Source organism: Chamaea fasciata, unplaced genomic scaffold (assembly GCF_029207755.1).
Source record: "Chamaea fasciata isolate MVZ Bird 193981 ecotype frontalis unplaced genomic scaffold, bChaFas1.0.hap1 SCAF_67, whole genome shotgun sequence".
NCBI classification, from domain to species: Eukaryota; Metazoa; Chordata; class Aves; order Passeriformes; family Sylviidae; genus Chamaea; species Chamaea fasciata.
The window spans coordinates 396,803-422,751 of NW_027094152.1; the positions used below are offsets into that span (position 1 = coordinate 396,803).

Genomic DNA, 25,949 nt, shown 5'->3' on the forward strand with positions numbered 1-25,949 from the left:
CACGCATCCCTCCATCCCATTGGCAGAACCGGGAGGTTTTTCCTTCCTCCCCCCTTCTCTCCCAGCTCCTTGGATATCTATTTTTCCCCCTTTTTTTTTTTTTTTTTTTTTTTTTTTCTTCTCTCCCTCCTCTGGAGGGTGTTTGCTATTTCCGAGCTGGCTGGGAGGATCCCAGTCGCATCAGCCGCAGGCAGCGACGCGGCATCGCCGGGTACCACCGCGATCCCTCCGGCATCCTCCGTCCTTCCGGCTCGGATCAGCCCCGCCGGGGCTTTCTGTCCTGCCCTCCCTTCCCTTCTCCTGCCCTGCAGCTCCACCGGCACCCCCGCGCCTCCCGGCAGCCCCCCGGCACGGCCAGGTAAGGGCCTCACCGGCACCGTGACACCGGAGCAGCCACCAAATCCCGGTGGCATTGAGGCGACATCCCCGTGGCATCGCTGAGGGATGCTCGAGGGGCCGGGGGACACGGCGGGGTCGCGGAGTCGCTGAGGGCTCTTAGGGGACACGAGGTGTTGGGGACACGGGGACGCGGTGACACGATCCAGCTGGCACAATCCCGGTGCAGAATTCCTGCGCCACCGCCGGGCACGGGAATGGGGCAGCGAGGTGGCACCTTGTCCCCAGCGCGGTGACCTTCTGCCGTGCCCGAGGGCTTTGACGGGGGGGGACGCGCGGGGTGACAGCGGCTTGGGGGTGCAGAGGAGGGGGCTGGGGGTCTGCGCAGATGGGGGGGGGACACGTGTGGCCGTGGGTGGCCGTGGGTGCCGAGTGACAGGGGCACACACGGCTGAGCCCGGCGTGGGTGGCCGTGGGCACACGGAGGGGGCGGTGGCACGTTGGCGTCCGCGGCTGCCCCCGCACAAACCTGGAGTGAAGGGTGGGGGGCACCCCTCTCCTCCAGCCCCCCTCGGAGCAGCCCCCCGTTCCCGTGCCGTGGATGTGACTCCGTGTCCCCCCTCCGCCGGCATCGCCCGCCTCCAGAGCGCCTTCCTGGAGCGCAGGGAAACTGAGGCACGGGGCCGGGGCAAAGGCGGATCCAGCTTTTCCAGTGCCTGCGTCCAACCCTCCCCTCTCTCAGCAACTCCCTCGACTCTCCCCTTGTTTTTCTTTCCCCACCCGGTGTTGAGCAAACCCCGAAACGCCCGCTGGCGTCGCGCCGGGGCCCCGCGGCACCCGGGGGAGCGGCCGGGGCCCCCGCACCCGACCGGGCTTGTTCCCGGCGTCCCGCTGCCTGCTCCTGCCTGCGCTGCCTATTCCTGGCTCCCGGCCGCTTTTCCACCCCGGTGCCATCTGCTCCGCCGCGGGCGGCCTTGGCAGCTGCCGACGTGGGCAGCGAGAAGGGGGTTCGGCGCCCCCCAAAACCCCGCGCTGTGCCTCGCAGGAGCTCAGCCCCTCCGGCCATGGAGCTGCTCTCCACCCCCAAAAACATCGAGATCAACAACATCACCTGCGATTCCTTCCGCATCTCCTGGGCCATGGAGAAGGGGGACCTGGAGAGGGTCACCCACTACTTCATCGACCTCAACAAGAAGGAGAACAAGAATTCCAACAAGTTCAAGCACCGGGTGAGCTGGGGGAGGACGCGGGACCCCCAGTCCGGGGAGAGGAGACGGGCTTGGGAGGGAGGAACTGGCTTTTAGCCCTCTCTAGTGCTGAATTTGGGTCATTCCCCTCACGGGACACGCTGGCGGAGTGGACTGGGATGGGGATCGGAGGGTGACGGACCCCGCTGAGCCCCCGCGGGGGAGCTGAGCTGCTCCTGCTCCCCCTCCCCGCGCTGCGAGTCACTAATTCGGGCCGTTTTTAGCAGCGCCGTTGCCACGGTGATGCTATTTAATGTTTAACATTATTTTTTTTTCTCTCCTCCCCAATAATAAGGGGTGGGGGGGTGGGGGGTGGGATATTTTTTTCCCCTCTATCTCCCGACTTCAGCATCCGCCGTTGCCACAGAAACGGCTCTGCACTGCGGAGCTGCTCCGTGGCCTATTGACACCGCGAGATGCCACCGGGAGCGCGGGGTCCTCGAGACCACCCCCACCTTGGGGACCCTGTGTCCCCACCGCAGCCGGGACGTGTTCGGGGACACGGACGGGGGAGCACTGTGGGGACAGAGCAGGGGGTGCAGCCCGAGACGCGTCACCACGGTGTTTGGGGGGGTGTCGGTGGATATTTTGGGGTGCGTGGTACCCGGCAGCATCCCCGCGGTGCGGGGCAGGGATGCAGGGCGCGGGTGCGGGGGGGGGGGGGTGTGAGATGCTGTCCCCCCTGACCCTCACCGCTCGGCACAGGATGTCCCCACCAAGCTGGTGGCCAAGGCGGTGCCGCTGCCCATGACGGTGCGGGGCCACTGGTTCCTGAGCCCCCGCACCGAGTACAGCGTGGCCGTGCAGACGGCGGTCAAACAGAGCGACGGCGAGTACCTGGTGTCCGGCTGGAGCGAGACGGTGGAGTTCTGCACCGGGGGTGAGCGGGACCCGCGCGGCCCGGAGCCGGGAGGGACGATGGGGGCGTTCCCGGGGGCCCGAAGGGAGGATGGGGGCGAACCCAGGAGCCGAGAGCTCAGAGAAGGACGGGGGCGATGCTGGGAGCCAGGAGGGAGGACGCGATTTGATGCCTGGAGTCAGGAGCTGGGACGGGGGATGGGGACGATCCCGGGAGATGGGAGGAGGATGGAGGCAATGCCGGGAGCCGGGAGCATGAGGAGGACAGGGGCAATGCCCGGAGCTGGGAGCCAGGAGGGAGGATGGGGCTGATGCCTGGAGCTGGGAGATGGAAGGGGGAAGAGGGAGCTCAGAGGGAGGACGAGGATGATGCCTGGAGTGTTGGGAGCAGGGAGGGAGAACAGGGACGACCCCAGGAGCTGGGAGCAAAATGGGGTCAGTGCTGGGAGCACGAGGGAGATCGGGGGTGATGCCGGGAGCCACGAGCTCGGAGAGAGGACGGGGCCAGTTCCGGGAAGATGGGGGAAACGCTGGGAGCTGGGAGCCCGGAGGAGGACGGGGGCGATGCCGGGAGCTGGCACAAGCCGGGCCGGTTGGAGCGGCAGCTGATGAGTGGGAGGCAGGAGGTGCGGGGAGCTGCGGGCAGGGATGGGCTGCTGCAGGGGGATGGAGACGCCCTGATGTCCCCGTGCCTGTCCCCAGACTACGCCAAGGAGCACCTGGCCCAGCTGCAGGAGAAAGCGGAGCTGATCGCCGGCCGCATGCTGCGCTTCTCCGTCTTCTACCGCAACCAGCACAAGGAGTATTTCCAGCACGTCAGGTACCCCCAGCCCCATTCCCCACGCTCCCCACCCCCAGAACGCATTCCCTGACCCTGCCTGTGCCTGTCTTTGTGTCCCTCCTCCTCCTCCTCCTCGTGGCAGGATGCACTGCGGGAACGTGATGAAGCCGTCGCTGAAGGACAACAGCGGGAGCCACGGCTCGCCCACCAGCGGGATGCTGCACGGCATCTTCTTCAGCTGCAACACCGAGTTCAACACCGGGCAGCCCCCCCAGGACTCGCCCTACGGCCGGTACCGCTTCCAAATCCCGGCCCAGCGCCTCTTCAACCCCAACACCAACCTCTACTTCGCGGACTTCTACTGCATGTACACCGCCTACCACTACGTCGTGCTGGTCCTGGCGCCCAAGGGCTCCTCGGGGGATCTCTTCTGCCGGGAGCGCCTTCCCCAGCTGGACATTTCCTCCAACAAGTTCCTGACGTGCTGCGTGGAGGAGGGCGAGCTGGTGTACCGCCACGCCCAGGACAGCATCCTGGAGGTCATTTACACGGAGCCGGTGGACCTGAGCCTCGGCGTGCTGGGGGAGATCAGCGGCCACCAGCTCATGAGCCTCTCCACCGCCAACGCCAAAAAGGACCCCAGCTGCAAGACGTGCAACATCAGCGTGGGGCGTTAAGGGGCGAAGGCGGGCAGGGCCGGGCAGGGGGACGGGCGCTTGCCGCGGGAGCTTCTCCCACGGACGCTGGTGGGTGGAGGACACGGGTGGACTCGGGGGATGCGGGTGGCGCCCCGAGCAAGGAGCCGACGGGACGCTGGCCCAGCAAGGAGGCAGAGCCCGAGCCGCTGTGCGCCCCGAGGGAGGAAGCCTTCATCTTCTGGACTGGCCGACCAGCAGCATCCTCGCTGGCGTGAGCCCCGTGCTCTGCCCTGCTCCGCGCAGCCACTGCGGGACCCCCCTCCTCCCCTTCCCCTCCGGTGTCCCCCGCATCCCCCCGCCACAGGTTCGCACAGCTCCCAGGGAGCCCCGGCCCTGCCAGCCGGGACTGGGGCTCCCCGGCCACTCCAGGGGGTTCAGGGACATGTTGGAAGCACCCCCCCCGGTTTTGAACTGCTCCCGGGGACGGCGGGTGCTCAGACAGGGACCCCCGCTCCTGCCGGCGCGGGGCTGCAGTGGTGCGGGGACCCTGGGCGTGCCCCCGTGTCCTGTCCCACCCTGCTCGGCCATCCTGCACCGCCCGAATCCGCGGCCCCGGAGGCAGCCGGAGGAGCCGGGAAAGGGGAGAACGGAACTGAACCCCCCTCTCCCTGTGCTCCCCAACCCGCCGCCCCCCGCATGAGCCGTCGGCAGCATGGCGCTTGCGTGCGGCCCCCCCGGGGTGCCCGCCCCCTGCCCCCCATCTCTGTGTCCCCCCTGCACGCTGTACAACAACCGGCTCCCCGTCCCCGAGCATCCCTGTGCTGTGCTGGAGGTGTTTCAATAAACTCTGTGCGGTCGCCACCGGCCGTGTCACGCGCCTCTGTCCCCCACGGGACCCCAAAAAATGGCTCTGACCCCACCCCCACACCGGTCCAGCTCAGGGGAAGTGGGGATAGGATTGGGAGGGGGCAAGGTGGCCCTCGCCAGCTGTCAGAAAATTTCGGGTTGGAAGGGCCTTCCTGGAGATCACCGGGTCCATCCCACCTGCCCGGGCAGGGTCACCTGGAGCAGGTGACATAGGAACACATCCAAGTGGGTTTGGAATGTCGCCAGAGAAGGGAGGCTCCACCCTTCCCTGGGGCTGTCCCAGTGCTCTGCCACCCTTCATGGAAAGAAGTTCCTCCTCGTGTTGAGGTGCAACTTATGTCTTTGTTTATGGCCATCGCTCCTCGTCCTGTCACTGAAAAGTTCCCCAAACTCCTCATCCCCTTTTCACCATGGAGACTGAAAATGAAAACTTTCCCAAACTCCTCACCCCCTTTTCACCATGGAGACTGAAAATGAAAACTTTCCCAAACTCCTCACCCCCTTTTCACCATGGAGACCGAAAACCCCTCCGGATGAAACACCAGTGCCCATCCCGGTTCTGTCTGGGCACAGCCCTGGCACAAACAGGGAAGAGGAGCCCCCTCCCCGTTGCACCAGCAGTGAGCACGGGATGCAGGAGGGGTCGAGGCACGCGGGAGCACGCGGTGGGCACGGGGGCCGTGTCACAGCCCACCCGCCATCTGCCACCGCCGCCGCGGGGACGCGCTGGAGCACGCGGTGGGTGTGGCACGTGGCACCCACCCACCCCACAGCGGGTGCTCTTTTCTGGCTCAGAGACACTCCGAAATAAAGGTGCGGGGAGAGAACCCACCTGCAGAGTCCTGGGAGGCAGAGGGCTCCGAGCCCGCCGCCCATCACTGTCACCAGGAGATGGTCTGGCTACTCCTTTGTCGGGATTCCTGGCTCTGCTCCATCAGAACCCCAAGGATGGGGGTTCTCCCTTAGGATTGGGGTCCATGCAGGGTCCTGGGTGCTTTCCCACCCAGTCCAGCCCTATTTTGGATGCTGTTTTGCTGGGCTGGAAGCAAAGAGGCCGGGGCTGCCCCCGCTCCAAGTACAAGGGTATTTATTTCATGGGTACAAGAGAGAGACAGCACCTTGTGTGTGTTGGGCTCTTCCTGGTTACTGGTTTGTACATTCAGAGCTTTGGCCGGGGCAGGGGAGGGCAGCGGGTCCTGCTCGGCCCCCCCAGCACCGGGGTGGGCGGCTGCCAGCGGGGACCCCCCCTCCGTGCCCCCGTGCCGTGGGCGCCCAAGCCCCGGGGCCCCGTGCGAGCGTGTCTTGAGTGCTGAGGTTGGCTGTGTGCTCCTCCTCCGTGCAGTCTGTGCGGGGCAGCGCTCCCCGCCGTCCTCCCTGCCCTCCTCCTCCTCCTCTTTCTCCTCCTCTTTCTCCTCCTCCTCCTCCTCCTCCCCTGCCCGCGGCGGGGCCGGGACCCCCGGCCCTCATTTCCTCGTGTGCAGCGTGTCCTGGAACTTGGTGCTGGTGTAGCGAAGGTGGAAACCCTTCTTGTTGATGGTGTCGTCCGAGTGGAAGCGGATCATCACCGAGTCTCCGGCCGAGTAGACCTCCTCGGGGGGCTGTGGGGGCGAGGCGGGGGCTGCTCAGACCCACGAGCGTCCCGGGGGTGAGCGCACATTGCAGGCAGGAACGTTTGCAGTGTGGAGGGTGGGGATCATCACACCAGACAGAATTCCCATGGGGATTTCTCCACGCTGGCTCGGCCTCATCCATCACCCTGCACTCCCCTCACCCACTACCCCACCCCACGTCCCCCTCCGCCCCAAGCTCACCCCGGAGCCGCAGAAGCGGCCGAGGCGTGGGGCCGTCCCGTCGTAGCCGTCGAAGAGCTCCATGTAGTCGTATCCGCAGTCGGCCTCCTCCTCGATCTCAAAGGTCTGGAAGATGAGCTCCACGCCGAAGCCCTCCTCGGCCATGATCACCCACTCGCAGTCCGAGCCCCCCGGGTAGTTGTTGTCCCCAAATTGTGCGTGGGAATACAAGTCCTTGGTCTTCACCTCGGCACGCACCTGGCCGCCGCACACTGTGGGAGGAGCCGGGGTTTAGGGGCACCCACGCTGTGCCCCCACCCCATAACCCCATTTCCCAGCCCCACGGGGGTACCTGTGGTGTGGGTAGCCTCGAATCCCTTCTTCTGGATGGAGTTATCGGACACAAACTTGAGGAACATCTTGTTGCCCGAGGAGACGATGGGCTCGGGCTCCTTGGCCCCGCAGAAGCGCCCGAGCGCCGGGGCCTTGGCGTCCTTCCCGTCGAAGATCTCCAGGTGGTCGTAGGTACATTCCTGCTGCGCCTCCACATCCAGCTCCGAGAAGGTCTGTGGAGGTTCTGGGTGAGGTCGAGGCTTGGCAGAGGTGACCCCAGTGCCACCCACCCCCCTCCAACCCCTACCAGCTTGATGCGGTGCCCCGGCGTGGTGCTGATGGCCCAGGTGCACTCCTTCTTACTGGGGTATTTGTCGGGCCAGTTGGGGCTGGTGATGGTCCCCGAGACAGATGTCACCTTGTGGTCACAGCCAGCTGCCGGGACAGCGAGGAGGGTCAAGGATGCATGGATGGGGGATTCCCATGGGAATGGGGGGCGGGAGGGACCCACCTTCCTTGCAGTCGTGCTTGTTGTCATGCAGCACAAAGCCGCTGCGGCACTGGCACTCGTAGCTGCCGAAGGAGTTGAGGCACTCGTGCTGGCAGCCCCCGTTGTTCTTGGAGCACTCATCCTTGTCTGGGAGAGAGCAGAAGGATCGCTGAGAGGGCTGGGAAAGGCTGGAATGGCGCATTTCCATCCCAACAGGGCCCCTCCAGCCCCCAGCCCAGCACCGCTGCCCTCCAGCCAAGCAAGCGCCCCCGGCCAGCAGCAAGCAGCTCCAGCATCCCCAGCCCCCGGGGGGGAAAGGGACGGCTCCTCCTCTCCCGCAGGCTCACCCATGGGTGCCACCATTACCTGCTGCCAGGACGGACGGGGGGAGGCAGAAAAACACACAGTGACAACCAAAGATGCACAAGAAAGACCAGGACGCGGGAGTCCCTCTTTACTCATCGATAGGAAATGTCACAGACACGGTAAAAAATTGGAGGGGACGGGGGAGGAAAAAAAAAAAAAACAAAACAACAAACCACCAAGGTCAGCTGGTCAATAACAAAACCAAGGGGTTGGGGTGCTCAGAACCACAAAAAAAAAAAAAAAAAAAAAAAAAGTTAAAAAAAAAAAAATAAGGTCAACAACCAGTTCTGTCAAGCAAAAGGCTGCCAGGGCCGGCAGCACGGCTCGGCTCGGTCCCACCGTGCTCCCGCACGGCTCCGGGGCCGCGGCGTTCCTGAGAAAGACGGAGAGGATGGAGAGGCTCAGGAGGGGCCCCGCGGCCGCTTCTGCAGGCGGGACTTCAGGCCGGGCAGGCGAGATTTCGGGGGCTGCAGCTGCTGCTTCTTCTCTGCAAAGAGAGAGGGAGAGAAGGGGGGGAGCGATGGGGGGCGGGGGGCGGCGGGGGGCGGCGGGGGCATGCGGAGCGGCAGCCGGGGAAGCAGCAGCGAGGGGACCCCCGGGAGCCCCTCTGCGGCCGGGGCCAGCGGCTCCGCGGGGAGGAGGAGGAGGAGGAGGAGGAGGAGGAGGAGGAGGAGGAGGAAGGGGCACGAGGCTGGCTTCGGGAGGATGAGGATGGGCTTTGGGTGGGTTACTTGAGGATGTCCAGTCTAGGAATGGAAGTGGAAGGATTTGGGATCATCCCGAGCTGGTCGGACTTGTCCCCCACCGCCAGTCCCTCCGCGAGCCCCCCAAAGACCCCTCCACATCCCCTCGCTCCCCCTGCCCACAGGGCGGTGTTTTTTTGGGGGGGGAGTGGGCGGCGGCGGGGGGGAAGCCAGCAACAAGCGGGCACCAGCCCCCCTCAGCGTCCCGCTCCGAGCTCACAGCGATGCCGGAGAGGAGCCGGGATCCCTCCTGGAGCCAGCGGCGAGGGGGGCGTCCTGCCCCGGCCCCCCCCCCGGCCCCGCGGCCGCCTCTCAAGCGGAGGCTGTAACCTGACGTCTCCTCGGGTCTGAGGGAGGAGGAAGCGAGGCGGAAAGGCCCGTTTGGGAATGGGAAGGGGCTCCTGGGCTCAGAGCAGCTCCAGCACCGCGGGGGGAGCTGGCGGGACGGAGGGAGCCTGGGCGGGCGAGACAAGAGCAGGAAGAGAGTTGGCAGCGGAAAGAAGCCCACCGGGGTCGGTGTCTTTTAGCAATCCTTTATTCCAACCAGCTTGCTCGCCCGCCACCCGGCATCGCCGTGCGCTCACCGTTCTCCCCCGCGGGCATCCGACGGCTCCGGGCTGCTCACCGCCCCGCAGCCCCCGGCAGCGCCTCTCCCCCCGCTGCGGACCCCCCAGCGCCGGGCGGGGCTCGGCGGAGAGCCGGGGGCACCTACCTGGATGCCGACAGCGTGGCGGATTCCCGGGCGGAATGCGCATCCTTACGAGCCCCGGCCCGCCAGGAGGAGGAGGAGGAGGAGGTGAAGGAGAAGGAGGACAGGAGGAGGATGTGGAGGATGGGGTCACGTCTTCACCAGGGAAAAACGGGCGCCCAGACGGCCAGGCTGCCCGCGGCACCGAGGGACGGGGCTCGTCCGGAGCACGGGGGACCCTCCGCGGCTAAAAAGGGGCCGCACGGGAGAGGCTTTGCCCCGGGGAGCAACCCCGGGGGGACCAGAGGAGGGAGCCCGCTGTGGCCGAGTCCTCCAGGGTGGTCCTGCTGCCGGGAAAGCCCGAGACCTGAGCAGGGAAAGGTGGAGGAGAGGCTTTGGTGGCCTACTGTCACCGCACATCCCGGTGGGATGAGGAAAAAGAGGGAAAAGGGGAGAGGGAAGGAGCCCGAAGTGCTCCGGGGAGAGACTCACCTGGCTGCCCCGTGGTCCCGCTCGGCCGCCGGGCTTCCCCGAGGAAATCACTTTGTGGAGGGTGCCGGCTCCCGACGGCTGGGCCCCCTGGGCCGCCCTACTCGCCTTGGTTTTAATTAAACAGATAAAGCAAAGACACTCGAGCCCCCGGCCCGCGGGGCGCTGCCGCTCCGGGAAATCCCTGGGCGCTCCGGGGGATGCCGGTCCCGCTGCTCCCGCGGCCGAACTGCCCCTCAAAAACGGCCTCAACGGAGCCAAAACACAGCAGGAGGCTCATGGTGAGGTCTCTCACAGCCGGGATGGTGTCCTGGGCACTGTGCCACACCGAGGGTCCCGTGGCAGCCCCCAGCCCAGGGTCCAGCCCCGGCTGCATCCAGCATTTCGCTCCGTGTCCCCCTCCCTGCCCACAGGACCCATCCGAAGGTGACACCGTGTCCTGACGGAGTGGCCCGGGAGAGGTGAGCGGGCCGTGGGGCGGACAGGGAGAGGCAGGCGATGGATTTTGGGAGGAGGGGTCGCTCCGGGGAGCTCAGACGTGGCCGGATGCTGACGCTGGGATGAGGAGGGAGCCGGTGCCGTGCAGCAGAGCAGGGAGCAGCAGCAGCAGAGCGGGGTGTCCCCCCACCCTGGTAACGCCACCCGAGGGGTGCAGCACCCAGGGCTGAGCACTTCCCTGTCCCCAGCTGAACCCCAGCATCCCGTGGTCATTTGGGGACCCCCACCTCTGAAGTAGGAGCCAATTGTCCCCCAAAAGAGGAGAAAACCTTCCAAAAATGTGCTGCCAGCCAGGCTGCCTGTGGCTGGAGGGCTTTGGGACCGGGGCTGCACCCCCGGCGTGGGCGAGGGGAGAGTTAGCGGCAGTTTGGGGGGCGCGGGAGAGGCTGGCTGGGGTGAGGGAGGGCAGGGGACGCCCGTGCTGGGGCCGGGCAGCTCTACCTGAGAAGAAATGGGCTTTGAAGCCCTTCTTGGAGACGGTGTTGTCGGACTTGAACTCGATCCGCATGTTGTTATACTGGGAGGTGATGACCTCGGGCTTCTCGGCGCCGCAGAACTTCCCGTGCAGCTTGGAGTCGGCCGTGAGCCCGCTGCGCACCTCCACGAAGTCGTATTTGCACACCTGGGGGGGGTGACACGGCGCTGGGGACACGGCAGTGCCACCCCGGGGGCCACCAGCAGCACTGGGGGTGGCACTCGGCACAGAGAGGGGCCGCTCCCCCCGGCTCACGTCGTTGCCCTCGGTCTCGAAGAAGTCAAACTGGAGGGAGATGCGGTACTGGGTGGGCGCCACCAGCTGCCAGATGCAGTTCTTGTTGGGGGGATACTCCTTGGGCCACCCCGGGCTGGTGATGGAGCCGTTGAGCTTGGTGAGGAACCCTCCACAGGCGGCTGCAGGGCGGGACCACCCAGCGCCCGTCACCTCCACGGGGCTGGGGATGCCACGAGGGGCGCAGGGTGGGGGGTTTGGGGGGGACACTCACCCTCGCAGCGGCGCTTGTCGGATGCCAGCTCGTAGCCAGGGTCACAGGCGCACTTGTAGCTGCCCAGGGTGTTGACACAGCGCTGCTCGCAGCCGCCGTTGTTGGGGCGGGAGCACTCGTCCATCTCTGGGCAGGGCAGGGACGGGCAGGGGGGTGAGCGGCCAGGGGGGCCGCGAGCACCCCCAGCACCCCCGCCCGGAGCAACCCCCTGAACCTTTGAAGAAGTTGACGGCGAAGCCGGCCTTGTTGATGGAGCCGTCGGATACGAATTTCATCCAGAGTTTGTTGGAGGTGCTCTTGATGTCGTCGGGTTTGTCGTAGCCGCAGTAGCGGCCGATGAGGCTGCTCGAGTCGCTGCTCCCGTCGCGGATCTCCAGGTAGTCGTAGGCGCAGCTGTCGTGACGCTCGATCTGGGAAGGGGGTGGTAAAACCAGGTTGTTTTTTTGTCCAGAACCCTTCCTAAACCCAACAGTTTTCCCTGTTGTGTGGGGAAACTGAGGGGGGAAATGGTGCCTTGAGTTTGAGCTTTCTTGTTTTTCAGATTCCGTGCTGCCTGCGGGTGCAGTTTGGAGCCTCACATTAACTGCTCTTAAGTTCCCTTCGCAGAGCAGGGACACAAAACAAATCCTTTTCCTGCTGCACACCAAGGACAACTCTCAGGCCCAAAAGCACAAACAAGGGAGGGACAAGAAGGATGGCACCTCACAGCCTGGAGCTGTAACTGGACAATTAAACCCCACGATGCAAACGGACCAAAACTTATAAAAGCGTGAGATCTCATGACCGTTTGTCCATTTTGTGACCATTCTTAGCCCACCTTGGGTGTAGCCCTGGCCAGGCTCTTGTCCCACCCAAGGTGGATCCTGGAGGCCTTTCAGTAAATCTCTACTTTATTCTCCAGATCTGTCCCGTCTCTGTTCCAGCTCAGCCTTCCCAAGGCAGTACTGAGGGATGCAGCAGCCCCCAGCCCATCCTGAGGGACCCCTGGGATGAGGAGGTGACCCCTCCCCACCCTCGTGGGGACGCTGACCCACCTCGAAGGACTGGAAGGTCAATCCCACGTGGTAGCCCTCGGACACGGTGATTTTCCAGACGCACACCTTGCTGGGCCGGTAGTCATCGGGGTAGTTGGGGGACTGGATGTGGCCGTTGTCCTTCTTCACGTCCCCCCCGCAGATGGCTGGAAGGGAGGAGCAGCAGCCTGAGCCCCCCCAGGCCCCACGCCGCCCCCCGGGCCCCACTGCTCCCCCCTACCTTCGTAGACGGCGAAGAAACCTTTGCCCACCCAGTTGCTGCTGCTCCGAAATTCCACCCAGAGGCGGCTGTCGGTGGAGATGATGGGCTCTGGCAGCTTGTTCCCGCAGAACCTGCCTGGGGAGGAAGGCGTGCTGGGCTGCCGTGCTGGAGCCCTCCTCTTCCTCGCAGCCACCTCCTCTTCCTCACTGCCACCTCCTCTTCCTCACCTCCACTTCCTTCTCCTCACCCCACCTCCTCCTCACCACTTCCTCTTCATCCTCACCACCTCCTCTTCCTCACTGTGACCTCCTCCTCCTCCTCCTCACCACCTCCTCCTCCTTGCCCTCTCTTTTTTCTCATCACCACCTCTTCTTCCTCTCTGCCACCTTGTCTACCTTACCATGACCTCCTCTTCCTCACTGCCTCCTCCTCTTCCTCCTCACCACCTCCTTTTCCTCACTGCCACCTCCTCTTCCTCCTCACCACCTCCTTTTCCTCACTGTTACCTCCTCTTCCTCACCACCACCTCCTCTTCCTCACCACCTCTTCCTCCTGGTCCCTCTGATGCCCCTTTCCAGCCTAAAGCCAAAAGCTGTTTCTCCCTCCACCTCTCCCCCCACCCCCTCTCCGGCTTTTCTGGCTCTTTCACTTAAACTGGTGATTCCAGCTGGGATTTGGGGAACATCCAGTCCATGGGGGATGGGACTGGGATCCTGGAATCACCCTGGGGAACATCCAGCTCCTCGGGGTGGGGACCGGGACACTGGCATCTCTTGGGGAACATCACAGGGATGGGACGAGGACGCTGGAATCTCCCTGGGGAACATCCAGCTCCTCGGGGTGGGACCGGGACACTGGCACTCCCTGGGGAAGAGACGTGCCAGCCAGCTGGATCATCCAGACTGGTCTCACTGGTGTGGGCTAAACTGGGAGCTCCATTCACCCCAAGAACCCCCTCTGGGGGGGTGTTTCCCCCCTCCCCAGGACTGTGAGGTATCAGGCAGGCAGGGAGAGAGGCAGAGGGAATCCCCCGGCCCCGCTGCCGGCCCCGGCGGGCAGGAGGAGCGGGCAGGAGGCCCCGGGTTGTTACCTCGCAGCGTGGCCTTTCTCCAGAACCCGTCTCTCACCTCCACGTAGTCGTACCAGCACAGCCGGCTTCGGTACAGGTCCAGGGTGGTGAAATTCAGGATGATCTAAGGTTGGGGAAGGAGCAGGAAGAGCGTGGGGTGAGCTCCCCCCACACCCCACCTGCCGGAAGCCGGGGGGAACCTGGTGGCACCCAGCCCTGCTCTGCCCAGAGCATCCCACCCCACAAAGGGGTGCTGGGGTTCGCAACACCCCAAAACCAGGCCGGGAAGAGGGAGAGGAGGGCTGGGAGAGGGTGGGAGCCTTCACCCCAGCACTCAGTACCTTCTCTCCGGGGGTGACGGAGATCCTCCAGACGCAGTGCATGTGGGCAGAGTATCCATTGGGGAATTCCGGGGAGGAGAAGTTGCCCTGGCTGTCCTGAAGCGTCTCCCCACAGGCTGTGAAGGGACAGAAACAGCGCTCAGACCCCTCAGGTGAAACCCCCAGCAGCAGGAAGAGCATCACTGAATTCACCTCTAACCCCAACGCCCTTTTCCCACCCAAACGAAAGAAAAAAAAAGAAAAAAAATATATAACCGCATCACCGCCATCCCCAACCCTCCCTGGAGCTGCTCCCGGCTCCGTGGCACCCCTCCAGCGGCCCTGCCGGGGGGCAGGAGCGCTGCGGGCCCCCCCGTGCCGTGCCACGCCGCGGGGCCCGGCTCTCCGCCCGCCGCTCCGGGCAGGTTTCGGCGGCGGCGGCCGCTCCTGGAGCCGGCCCAGCGCTGCCATCTGCGAGCCACATGACGGCGGCACACGGAGCCCCGTGCCTGTCGGGGGGCCAAGGAGGCCGCCCCCCTCCCCACCCCGCCGCTCCGAGCGAAGGGGACCCCAGATGAAAGAGGCAAAACTGAAAAAAAAAAAAAAAAAAAGGGCCGTTTGCAACCCGGGCTCGCTGCCTTTTTTCCCCTCCTCGCTTTACAGTGGAAACAAAAGAAAAGTTGTGATCCAGAGAGGCTTTTCATGGGGGGGGGGGCTTCTTCTTTTTCTTTGCTTTTCCTTGCTCCAAGCTAATCACTTTTCCTGCTCCCCCGAAGGCGGCACGGCCGTGGGGCCCCTCACAAAGGCGTCCCTCTTCCAGGCTGCTAATTAGCTGCTGGAATTAAAGCGGGAGCGTGCGGGAGCCAAACTCCTTGCAGATGTTGCCAGCACAGCCCCGGAGCACGTGCCTGCTGTCGGGGGACTCGTGCCAGCCGCCCCCTCACCCTGCCTGGGACAATGCCACCCCTCCTGGTCACAGTCCCAGAGCCCTTCAGGGTGACAACAGCGAGCCTGGGACAATGCCACCCCTCCTGGTCACACTCCCGGAGCCCTTCAGGGTGACAACAGCGAGCTGGTCACGATCTGCTTCACCCCCAGGGGGGTCTCTGGGCTCTGATGGGATCAGGATGTCCTGTTCTCACCTCATCCAAACCCTTCTGGGTGCAGGGGTGGGATGGAGGAGGCTCTCGGAGGATGCTCCGGGGAGGTTTCACTCTCCAGGGGTGCTTGTGGGGTCAGGGGATGCTCTCAGGGGATGCTCTGCTCTCAGAGGATGCTCCTGGGGGAATGGTCTTTGGAGGAGTTTTTCAGGGGGGTGCACTTTGGGGGATGATCTTGGAAGATCCTCTGGAGGGTTGCTCTTCTCTTGAAGGATTCTTTTGTAGGAATCCTCTGGGGTGATGCTCTTGGTGGGATTTTTTGGGGGTTGCTCATGCAGGAGGCTCCAGGGGGAGACGCTCTTTGAAGGATTTTTTTGGGGGAGATGCTCTTGGAGGATTTTTTATGGGGGAATCCTCCTGGGGCATGTTCTTGCATGATGCTCTTTGGGGGATGTGTTTTGGGGATGCTTTTGGATGATGCTCTTCGGGGGATTACTTTGGGGGATGTTTTTGGAGGATGCCCTTTTGAGGGCTGCTCCTAGAAGACGCTCTGGAGAGGATTTTTTGGGGGGCAGCACTCTGGGGGGATGCTCTTTTCTCAGAAGACTGGGAAGAGAGGGCAGCCAAGGACACCCTCACACGGGCAGATTGTCACAGCTCCCCAAAGGTTGAAGGGAGGCCCCTCGAGTTCTCTTTAGCACCCCGAAACCACTGGAAACAGCGAATCCACTCAGGATGACGCCACTTTTGCCATGATTTGGGATGAAACCGAATGTTTCCCAGGAAATCCAACCCCGGGGGTGTCCCCTCGGGGCGGTGACACTGACCTGGGCAGCGGTAGAGCTTGCGGGCCTGGGCGATGTCCCCTTTGCTGAGCCGTGTCCTCTGGCCGATGGCGGGACGGACACCGTTCACGTCGTACTTGGGCAGGATGGTGTCCAGGAAGATGCCCCTGGGGCAGGAAAGGGATGAGCAGGGTGGGAATCACCGGCACTGCAGCCTCTCCCCACCTCCGGCTGCAGCCACCGGGAGGAAGGATGCTAAAAACAGCCTGGCTAATTAAAAGCAGCCCAGCTAATTAAAGCCGGCGGGCCAGTGAGTCAGCGGGGATGTGTCCCCAGTGGACGTGACCATGGGGACAGCAATTCCCTGCTCTGGGAAGGGACGCTGAGGGGTTTCATCCTGCCCGGAGTGCCAGTCTTTGAGGGAATTAACCCTGTCCACAGCTGTAACCATCCTCGGGAGTTGGGGACACCGTGCCATTGTCCCCAGGAGGTGAGGGGACGCAAGGGGACACCCCAGGCCGTACCTGGAGAAGGTGTTCCTGGCGTAGTGCATGATGCTGTCGAAGTCGTAGGTCTCCCCCAGAGACTCCACCTCCTCTGGCTCCATCTTCAGGAAGTTGTATTCCTGCCCTGTGGGGGACAGGGTGGGGACACTGTCAGGGGGACCCCGACTTCGGCAGCACCCCACTGCAGGGACGAAGAGCAGGAGGAAGAGGAGGAAGAAGGAAGCTCAGCCCCACCTGGCTGGATGTTCTCCCGGATGATGGAGACGTGGTCATCCCTGTCGGGACGCGTGTGCTCATGCCAGAAGCCGATGACGTGGCCCAGCTCGTGCACCACAATGCCGAATTTGTCGCAGTTTTTGCCGATGGAGATGGCCTGGGGTCCCCCTCCTCGGCGGCCCACGTAGGAACAGCACCTGCAGGGGAGGAACCAGGTGACTCCCGGCTCTCTGGGGGGTGCTGTGGATACCCTGATGTTCCCCAGCCGGGAGGATCAGGGTGAGGGTCCCACAAAACGTTGGGCGTGTGGGGACCACCCCTGATACAGGGACTCCAGGCATCCTGCCCAGGTGAGGAACTTGAGCCTCAGCTCTGCCTGGAAACTCGGAGAGCTCAGCTGCTGGCATGGGGTGGCTCAGCACGGCCTGGCACGGCTGCACCAGCCCCAAATCCTGCTCCCAGGGGTGCCCACCCAGCTCCCTGCACCCCTGCCCTGCAGCTGAGCTGCTCCAGCCCCGCGCTCGGGACCCGGGCTCAGGGTTTGCGCCCACGCAGGGGCTCCCATTCCAGGGGAAATCCTTCTCCTAACCACCATCTGCTTGGCCAGGGCCGTGCCCTGACGCGTGAAGATGCTGAGCTCGTCCAAACCCCTGTTTCCTTTGGCATCAGCCCCGCTGCAAGCCCGGGCTGGTGCCGTGCCACCGACCTCAGCCCCCGGCGGCAAACTGGACCCCAAACAGAAAAAAACCAACCAAAAAAAAGCCACCCCAACCCCCCCCCCCCCACAAAAACCCAACCCCAACCCCCGGGGCAGGCCCTCGGACGTACCCACAGGGGCGGTAGGTGAACACGATGTAGCTGTCCTCGTCGTTGCGCTCCAGGAAGGTGACACAGGTGTGCTTCTCCCAGTGCCGCATGGCCTGCCGGAAGATGGCTCGCTGGCTGCCTGTGGGAGAGGGCGGCGGTGGGGTCAGCCCGGCGGGGAAACTGAGGCACGGCGCGGGGCAGGACACCCCCGGGCTGGCCGTCACTCACCGCTGAAGTTGCCGCTGATGACATAAGGGATGACGCCGTCCGGCCACACTCGCTCGGGCCGCGATGTGGCGGCGCGGCGGCTCCGCGCCCGCTGCCGGCCCCGGTTCCGCCGAGGGTGGACCGGCCGGGGGCTGGTGGCGTTGCTGCCTGTGAGGAAGGGAGGAGTCAGCATCCCCCCGGGGGATGGGGCAGGCAGCGGGGCGCGGCGGGCACGGCGGTACCTGAGGAGTTGGAGGGCAGGCGGGTGATGGTGTGGCGGGCCAGGTCCACCACGCGGTCCACCTGGAAGAGCTGCAGGTCCTCCTCGTCCAGGGCGATGTCACCCAGGAAGGCGGCTGGGAGGGGAAGAGGAGGGGTTAGCCGTCCTTGGTGCGTCGCAAATGCCACCGGGTGCCTCTCCTCAGCCCCTCCACACCTGGCAAGCCCCGAAGATGAAGGCAAACCCTTCCTCCCCCTCCTCCTCCTCCTCTCTCTCCTTTAACTGAGCGTGGTGCTGGCCGGGCTCCCCCCACTCCCCAGCAGCTGGAGCCAGCCCTGCTCTCACTCACATCTGGATCGCATAAAGCCCATCCATCACTTTTTTAGGGTTTCTATCATTACTTGTGTTGCAAAACTGCCTTTTTATTCCCCCCCACCACCACTTTTGCTGGCTTTAGCACCCCCTTCCTGCCCGGCTCCTGCCCCCCCAGCCCGGTGCGAGCTCGGGCAGCCCCAGGATGCTCCAGCCAGCGACCTCTGAGTCATCTGCCAGCGCCGAGCGGGGCCATATGGGCCGGGAAGCTCCCGCTGCGCCCAGCGCCCGCAGGAACGGAGCCGGCCGTCTGCCGGGGCCGGGACCCTCCCTCCAGCACCGGGGGGAGGCAGAGATGCTGCAGCATCGCGGGGCTGGAGGACATAACCCGGCACATAACCCTTCCTCTCCCTCCCTGTCCTCCGTTCCACGGGCCCTCCGTGACTCGGGGCCGCGGGACACGCGCGGCGCTTGGCCGGCCCTGAGCCCCGGGGACGCGGCTGCTCCTGCGGAAACGCCGGGGCTGGCTGAGGTCAGGCCGCAGTGGGGGGCATGGATGAGGGGTTTCTCACCGGTTTTAGGGGTACCTGGGGAGAGCAGAGGGTGCCTGGGACCCCCCTGGCCTCGGCATCCCTTGGGAAGGGCAGTGGCGGGGAATGGGGTGGCCGGAGCAGCTCGGGGGATGAGAGCGAGCGGAGCCAAGGTCACGCTCCAAGCACTTGGCAAATGGATCCCAAAAGAGCCACTAATTATGAAGGCGAGGCGGGACAATTAGGAAAACCCTGAGAGGTCCAGAGAGCCGGCACGGGGTGAGAGGAGCAGCCATGGGATCAGAGGAGCAGACTGGATCCCATTCCTTCCCAAAGCACCGAGCTCAAACCTCACCCCAGCGGCGGTGTGGAGCACTTTGGGGTGAAAGAGCCACGTTTTGGGGCTGTCCCCAGCACTGACCGCCGGATGAATCCCACCGGGGGAAGCTCCGGGGTGGAGAGCAGACCTGTGGCAGCACCGAGTGAAGAGCAAAACAAGCCGGGGCCGGCACCTCCCCTGGCAGCGACCTGCGGCTGGCAGGGCCAGGCTGCAATTTGAGGGCAGAGCAGAGGCAGCAGCAGCCGGCCCCGGCCTCCCCACACCCTCCCCGGGGCTGGGAGAGACGGGGCTGGGAGAGACGTGTCCGAACGGGCAGCGCGGGGGAGGACCAGGGCCGGGGAGAAGGACGAGCATCCCGTGCCAAGAGCCGCATGGAAAGACAAGGGAAAGTAAGCTCGCTTACAGCCCAGCAAGCGCCGGCGGAGCCAAGTGATATAGAAACCATATGTGAGGGATTTGGGAGACATGAGAGAGCCGGGCAGGCCAGCCCTGGGATGGGGGGCTGCTTCTCCTGGAGGTTTGAGGCAGCTGGGCTCCCCCAGAACCCCCCCCCAGCCCACGGGGGATGGTGGCTGGTGGCTCCCAGAGGGGCAAACGGGGCCACAGGGGTGCCCCGGCAGCGATCCCTGCACGGACACGTCAGGGCCAAGCCCAGAGTGTTGGATTGAGAAACTTCCAGGCTGATTTGGGCTCCGGTCACGTCCTCCTCCCACTCGCTCCCTGTGCACCCGTGGCATGAGGTGACACGTGGGGTAGTTTGGGGCGGGGGAGGGAGGGGGGTCTCTGCTCACCAAAAAAACCCAGATGGTGTTAAACTCCCTGGGGGACTTCACTTGGGGACACTGCCACGCTGCTGCCACTTGTCCCTCCCCTGTTCATGTGAGAGTCCCTGCAAGCAAAGGGGACCCCCTGAAAGTGAGGGGGACCCTCTGCAAACTGAGAGGGGTCTCCTGGCAGGAGAGGTGCCAGCCCTGTCCTGGGCACAGCACAGGTTGGAACAGGGGGAAACAACCCCCCAGCACCCACTCCCTGCAGCACATCCCCTCACCCCGCCAGGGCACTGTGCCCAAGAGACCCCAAACCAGGGGACACAAGTCCCCAGCCACCCCTGGAGGTGTCCTGGTGTCCCTGAGCTGTTCCCAGCCCATGGGCTGTGCCACAGGGGCTGCTCTCTGCTCAGTCACAGAGGTCCTGGGGGCAAGGTCCGAGCTGCGGTGGTGCCAGCGGGGAGGATGAGATGCCAGCAGGACGCCAGCTCCAAGGCCAGGCGTGGGACACGGAGCAGTCAGGAGAGTGGGATCATCCCAGCTCCATCCCTGCACATCCCTCCCACCCCCCCAGAACACAACCAGCCCTTCGGGAGCTGCTCCCAGGGAGCTCTTCCCCCTCCGCAGCCGGGAGATAGCTCAGCCCTCCTCTGTTGTTTGATTTTTTTGTGCCGTGTTTTCTTTCGGGTTCTCGGAACGGTGACGTAACGCCGGGGCCGAAGCTTTAGACAAACAAGGTTTTTCGCTCGGACCCGAGCCAAACCCCTCAGCACCCCATCCCGATCCTACAGGCCCCTCCTGCCCACTCACAGCTCCAGGGATCCCCCTGTAGAGTCCCTCTCCTCCCTGCTGGGATGCAGGAGCTCAGCATCCCTCCCTCCCTGGGCAAGGTGAGCAGTGCAGGGGGAACCCACAGGCCTGACCTCTCCAGCATCGCTGGGAGTTTGGGATGAGCCTGAGCTTGAGCCCCACCAAGGTTGGGAACCGCTCTGCAGGAAAAATCCGATCAAACAAGTGCTGGGAAGAGGCCGGGGCGTGAACGCGATGTTCTGGTGAGCCGGGAAAAGCAAACAGAGCCGGGGGGAAGCCTTGGCAGAGCGGGCGGGCAGATAAACAGGACGGGATCAGATTCCAGGTCAGTCTGGGGCAGAGCAGGCTCCGTGCATGGGGCAGGGCAGGGGGGACCCTCCTCCCTGTGGAGATCGCACCAAAGATTGGGAAAGATCCTCGTGTGGGTCTTACCATTCCTTGAAGGACTCTGGACAGGGGGAATTCTCATCCCTGCAAAGAGCCCACCAAAGAGCACCAGGTGGGAAAGACCCTTGCCCTTGTGCAGGTCCCACAGGTGCTTGAAGGGCCTGGAGCAGGAGGGATTTTCACCCCTCTGTGGGTCCCAGGAGCCCTCAAAGGGCACAGCACAGGATGGGAAGCACCCGCCCCAGCCCAGCATTCCCTCACTGATTCAACAGCCCCATCCCAGTCATTCCAAGTCCTCGCGGGAATCCTGAGCATCCCTCCCGCTGCAGGCAGCATTTGGGATGCGGAAGGAAGCAGGGCTTGAACTGCTCTGCCCCAGCCGGCAACGGGATGGAGGCGAGACCCGAAATAGGTGTACCCCGGCCTCAGCCGAGCCGCCGGGCTGTAAAAGCCACGGAGCCACCGGAGCAGCGTCCCACTGGCTCTCAGAGCCCTTAAATATGTGAGGAATGCTCGGCGCACCGCCCCTCGCCCCCGCACGCCGGCCCAGCTGCGCGGCAAAACACGCCGGGGCCACGGCCCGGAGAGAGGGGACCCCTCTGCACCGGGGGGTCCCCCCCTGGCCCCGGGGGTCTGGCCTGCCCGCAGAGCTCAGGGCGGGGTGTGGAAGGATGGTGAGCACCCCGGGGTCCCCACAGCGGCCCGGGGAGACCCCCGGGACAGCGAGGACAAGAGGGAGGGGAAGCAGCCCCTCTCTTGTCCCCCGGCACCGGCGCAGCCCCTCTCCCGGTGCCCCTCGCCGGCGGCGGGGGAGAGGGAGCAGCCAGCCTGTAAACGCCGGGGAGAGGAATATTTGCTTTCCCAGAGCACCTTCCGAGCAGCGCAGCAGGCACAAAGCAGGAATTCAAGCCTCGGAGGCCAGGCTGGGAGCCAGGCCAGATCATGGCCTCCGTGCCTGGCTAGTGGGGAAACTGAGGCACGGGGGGATAGAGGGAGACAGGCACCCCCCAAGAGCCAGCCCTGCGCTCAGATATCGGCCACTGCCATCGCCCACCTCCTGCCTGGAGCATCCTTATCCCTGCTGGTGTTTTTGGGAGGCCCAGGGCTGTGCATGCCCAGGCCCTGGGCATCCAGCATCCGGCAGCTGGGGAAGGCAGAGAGGCTCAAACACAACCTCCGAGGTGGAGGGATGAGCCCTGTCCTGAATTCCCTGTGGTGCAAGGCACATCCTCACCCCGCCAACGCATCCCTGAGCACCCACAGCCAAATTCCCTCCCCAGCCCTGGGCACCGGCATTCAGGCTCCAAAGCCCTTTGCCCGCTCCAGGTGATGAAATAAACACCGCGGAGCCTCCAATAAACATCCCGGGCAGCAAACCGAATTCCAGGGGCAGGAAATGTCCATCCGGGGGCAGGCTGGGAGTGGGAGGGATCGGTTGGATCACTCCAGGGGAGCTTTTTCCTTCTGCTCCTCTTCCGTGACAGCAAAGGGAGGAAGGAGCCTCCTCCAGGGCTCGGCGTGGAGGATGCCAAACCTGGCCCCGGGATGGAAGGAGCCGCGTGCGGGGAGCGAGGTCTCCCCACATCCCCTTCTCCAAGGCCAGGTCACCGAGGAAAACACATCCCGGGCCAACAGCACCGGTCCCTGTGAAAGGGAGAGCTGCTGGAAAGGAAAATATTTGGGAATTGCTCTGCCAAGGGGATGGGGGGGGGGGGGGGGATTGTTGTCACTTTGGAGAGGAGCCTGGTGACAGCGGGAACAGGGAATGGAGACGGGGACGCGGCCTGACACCCAACTCCACACCCGTGGGGCATCCCGGGCTGGGCTCTGCCAAAGGACAGCGGCTCCCCAGGGCTCCCAGACCTCTGGGCATCCTCCCCAGCAGCAAAACAAACAAACAAACAAACAAACATCCCCCTGTTGTGCTTCCAGTCCTCCCAGCACACCTTTACCCCTTCCCGAGGCTGCTGCCGGCTCCCTGACAAACCCTCCTGCCCTCGGGATGTTCCCACCGCCTTCTCCACGCGCATGGAGCACAATTTTCCACCCAAAGCCTGCCAGCAGTGACCTCCCGCACCCTTTGGCCAGGTGAAAAGTGGGATCTCCGCTTCCCACGGCTGGGCGGGGATGCAGCAGGAAGATTTTTTTTCTCTCCAGAGACCTCCAAAAATCCCCAGCAAAACCACAGGCAACCAGGAGGACACGTTGTAGTTGCCCGGAAAACACCCTTCCCCGGGGGAAAAAAAAAAAAAAAAAAAAAAAAAAAAAAAAAAAAAAAAAAAAAAAAAAGTTAAATTTGGGGAAACCCCAGGGCGAGCCATTCTCCCTCCACTCCCCGCATCCCCTCCCGGCTGCTTTGTTCTCCCCGGGTCTCCCCGGGGCCGCCCCGTCCCTCCCGGCCATGTGTTTCCCAGCCCGGATAAAGCCTCAGGAAGCGCCGTTCTCCCCCCCTGGGCACGACCCGCCGGCGTGAATCAGCGGCCGAGGCGTTTCCCAGGAGCCGGGGAAAGGGAGGGCAGCGAGGAGCGAACCCCCCCGGCCCCGCCGGGGCACCCCGGGCCCCCGCCGGAGGATGCCGCCGCGCCGAACGGGTGATTACACAAAGATAAAAGCGGATCCCGGGATCGGCCTGAGATTTCCAAGGTTTGCCGAGCCCAGAACCGCAGGCCTCCCGCCGGCCCCGGCTCCGCGGGTGGATTTTTTTTTTTTTTTACCCGGCATGAATAAGTGACATATAACGGCTGGAAAATATTTTTGGGCAGCTTGACAAGTGTGACTGCAACCAGTAGCCCGGGCTGGCTACGCCTGGAAAGTGTAATCTAGGTGAAATCCTGGTGGCTGGAGGACTCCAGGCATGCCTGGGAAGCTCCTGCACCCGGGAAAGGAGGCTTGGACCCCCGAGCCCATCCGTGTGTCCCGTGGTTCTGCCATGCAGGTGATGTTGAGCTCCCCGTGGGAGTTTGGGAGAGGAGATCCCCCCAAATACCCACTTAGGGGGGCTGTGTGAGCCCCCAGAGGCTCTGCATCCCCATGGACCGGAGTGATGGAATGCCGGGCAGGGGGGGTTTCAGCCCGAGCACCCCGAAATGTGGATGCGAAGCTGACCCAGGGTCTCCATCCCACCCCTCCAGGTGCTGGGGGCACCCAGGGGGTCCCGGCTCCCGTCACCAAAGTGCCCAGCAACCCCCGGCTGAGCCGGGATGAGCCAGAGCGAACCCTGGGGCCGCTCTCCCGGCACAGCTGGGGGTGCTGGGAGCGATTCCAGCCGCCTTTCCCAACCGGAGATCCGACCCGGATCTGACCCGCCGGCCGCTCCCGGGCACCGAGACCTGCCTGTGCTGACCGGGTGAAGGGAAACCGGGGCCACGGCCGATTCCTCCCTCCCTCCCTGTCCGCCTGCCCCGGGGGGCTGCTCCCAGGGCTGCATCTCCCAGCTGGTTTCCCGTTTTGGCATCCTTGGAAGCGACGCGGCGGCACGGGAGGCTCTTCCCCTTCCGCTGGCAGCGGTGCAGACGGGTGGCATCACCCGGGGTGGCCGGCGAGCCGCGGGCAGCCGGTGGCCTCAGGATACCCCTGGCATGAGGAGCGCAAATCCCTCCGCCCGTGCTTTCCCTCCCCAGAGCCAAAATTTCGGTACTTGGCTGTTTGTGGCACTGCCCGGAGCTTGAAGTCGGGGGGTCTTAACACTCCAAAACTGAACTGTGGGATGCCGGGGAGGGGGTTCAGGGGGAAGCCATGGAGGGGTCAGGAGGATGCCAGGGGGTTCAGGCTCTCCGGAAAACTGGATTTCATCACCTCGGTCGTGCGGAGCCGAACCAGGGTGAGTCCCCGGCTCGCTCGATGCGTGGCAGGGCCTGATCCCCCCACCCCCCCCCCCACCCCCACCCCCGGCTCCCGAGGAAGAGCTCCCGTAATTCAATTAAATCCCATCAGGATCTCATAAAAAGGCAGGCCGGGGATGGGAAGGGGGACAACAGGCGGTGAGGGGCGGGGGGAGATCTGGAGGTGCACAGGAGCGGGGCGAGGAGGGGACAGCGCTCATTAACCCCCGGGTGAAGCCTCTTGTCTGCCGCTCAGCTGGAGGAAGCGGGAGAGGAGGGAAGGCTCCAGCCGGCTTTGCCCGGACGGTTTTGCAAGCCTTGCTGTTTCAGCCCGGGAGGGCAGGAAGGGAAGGATTTTTGGCCAGAAAAAAGCCCTCGTGTAGACAGAGTTATATCAACAGCCGCCTCGCAGCGCAGACAATGCCAGTACAGAGAAACGTGATCCCCCGCCAGACCCCGGCCCTCGCTCGGGGCTCAGAGCCCCGCACGGCCCTCCCGTGCCTCAGTTTCCCCCCCTCCCCAAATCCTTCCGTCCGCTTTAGCACGCACTGGGAGACGGGGATTCGCCCCCCGCAGCACCCAGGGTGTTCCCAGCCCTTCCCAAACTTGGGGAGCAGCTCCGAACCCCGTCTCGGCACAGAGGGACCCCGGCCCGCGGTAGCACCTCCCGGGTGTCCCGGCGGGGGGGACGAGCTTTGCCTCCGGGCTGGGGGAGACGGAGAGAGCCAAGGGTGGGTGCAGAGTATGGGTTCAGGGATTGGGGGTGCAGGATGGGTCCGGCTCTGCGCTGGGCTGGGATGGAGAGGGGGGCTGGCATGGGGGGGCTGGGGGCTCCCCGCCGCCTTTGACAGCTGCCAGTGCAGCCAAGAGCGGGGAGAGAAAGCGGGGTGCCGGGCCGGCCCCCCCTGCTTCTCACCCTAAGTACAACCAGATGCATCCCGGAGCGGGACCGGCCGCTGCTGCTCCGGTCCCCCCAAGTCCCGGGCAGCCGGGACTGCCCGGGCCCGGGGCGGCGGGGCCAAGTTCCGCCGTGCAGAGGCGCGGAGCGTGTTCGGGGCACACTCGCGCTCACCCCGGGCTCGTTCCCGCACTCGCGGTCCCGCGGCCCCCCCCGCGCTCCCCTTTGTCCGCCCCCCGCCGCGCATCCCCCCGCTCCTACCGGCTTTGCAGGGGTCCTTGTAGTCCAGGGGCTCCTCGTCCTCCTCCTCTTCCTCCAGCACGTAGGAATAGTCCGGGAAGCGCAGGGCCCGGGCCAGGAGCAGGCAGAGGAGCAGCCCGCAGCTCCGCAGCCCGGCCATGGCTTCGGCCGGAGGTTTTTTTTTCCTTTCCTCTCTTCCCTCTTTCCTTCCCTTCTTCGCCTTTTTTTTTTTTTCCCTCGCTCTCTCTCTCCCTCTTTTTTTTTTTTTCTT

At 64.5% G+C, this 25,949-nt stretch overlaps 2 protein-coding genes and 1 long non-coding RNA gene across 4 annotated transcripts; 1 reads left to right on the forward strand and 2 right to left on the reverse strand.

Moving 5' to 3' along the window:
* Window positions 1-130: 130 nt before the first annotated feature.
* Window positions 131-4,721, forward strand: LOC136304286 (phytanoyl-CoA hydroxylase-interacting protein). Its single transcript, XM_066207912.1, has 5 exons — window positions 131-358; window positions 1,382-1,565; window positions 2,289-2,463; window positions 3,144-3,261; window positions 3,365-4,721. Exons 2-5 carry the CDS (start codon window positions 1,401-1,403, stop codon window positions 3,897-3,899), a joined length of 993 nt encoding a protein of 330 aa, XP_066064009.1. The 5' UTR covers window positions 131-358; window positions 1,382-1,400; the 3' UTR covers window positions 3,900-4,721.
* Window positions 4,722-5,797: 1,076 nt separating this feature from the next.
* Window positions 5,798-25,949, reverse strand: LOC136304271 (bone morphogenetic protein 1). Of its 2 annotated transcripts, XM_066207886.1 has the most exons (20): window positions 25,700-25,949; window positions 17,596-17,709; window positions 17,375-17,521; window positions 17,168-17,285; window positions 16,358-16,536; window positions 16,142-16,247; window positions 15,660-15,784; window positions 13,754-13,869; window positions 13,434-13,536; window positions 12,362-12,478; window positions 12,142-12,287; window positions 11,322-11,517; window positions 11,108-11,233; window positions 10,855-11,015; window positions 10,566-10,746; window positions 7,362-7,487; window positions 7,158-7,285; window positions 6,870-7,083; window positions 6,539-6,789; window positions 5,798-6,325 (listed from the first exon to the last, which is right to left on the reverse strand). In XM_066207886.1, exons 1-20 carry the CDS (start codon window positions 25,836-25,838, stop codon window positions 6,191-6,193), a joined length of 2,928 nt encoding a protein of 975 aa, XP_066063983.1. In that variant the 5' UTR covers window positions 25,839-25,949; the 3' UTR covers window positions 5,798-6,190. The 2 variants fall into 2 exon arrangements, with proteins under 2 accessions (XP_066063983.1, XP_066063984.1); XM_066207887.1 differs by lacking the exons at window positions 5,798-6,325; window positions 6,539-6,789; window positions 6,870-7,083; window positions 7,158-7,285; window positions 7,362-7,487 and adding an exon at window positions 7,761-8,193.
* LOC136304272 (uncharacterized) lies at window positions 8,775-9,963 on the reverse strand. The gene is made up of 3 exons (XR_010724457.1): window positions 9,630-9,963; window positions 9,162-9,504; window positions 8,775-8,904 (listed from the first exon to the last, which is right to left on the reverse strand). It is a non-coding gene; the product is annotated as an uncharacterized lncRNA (long non-coding RNA).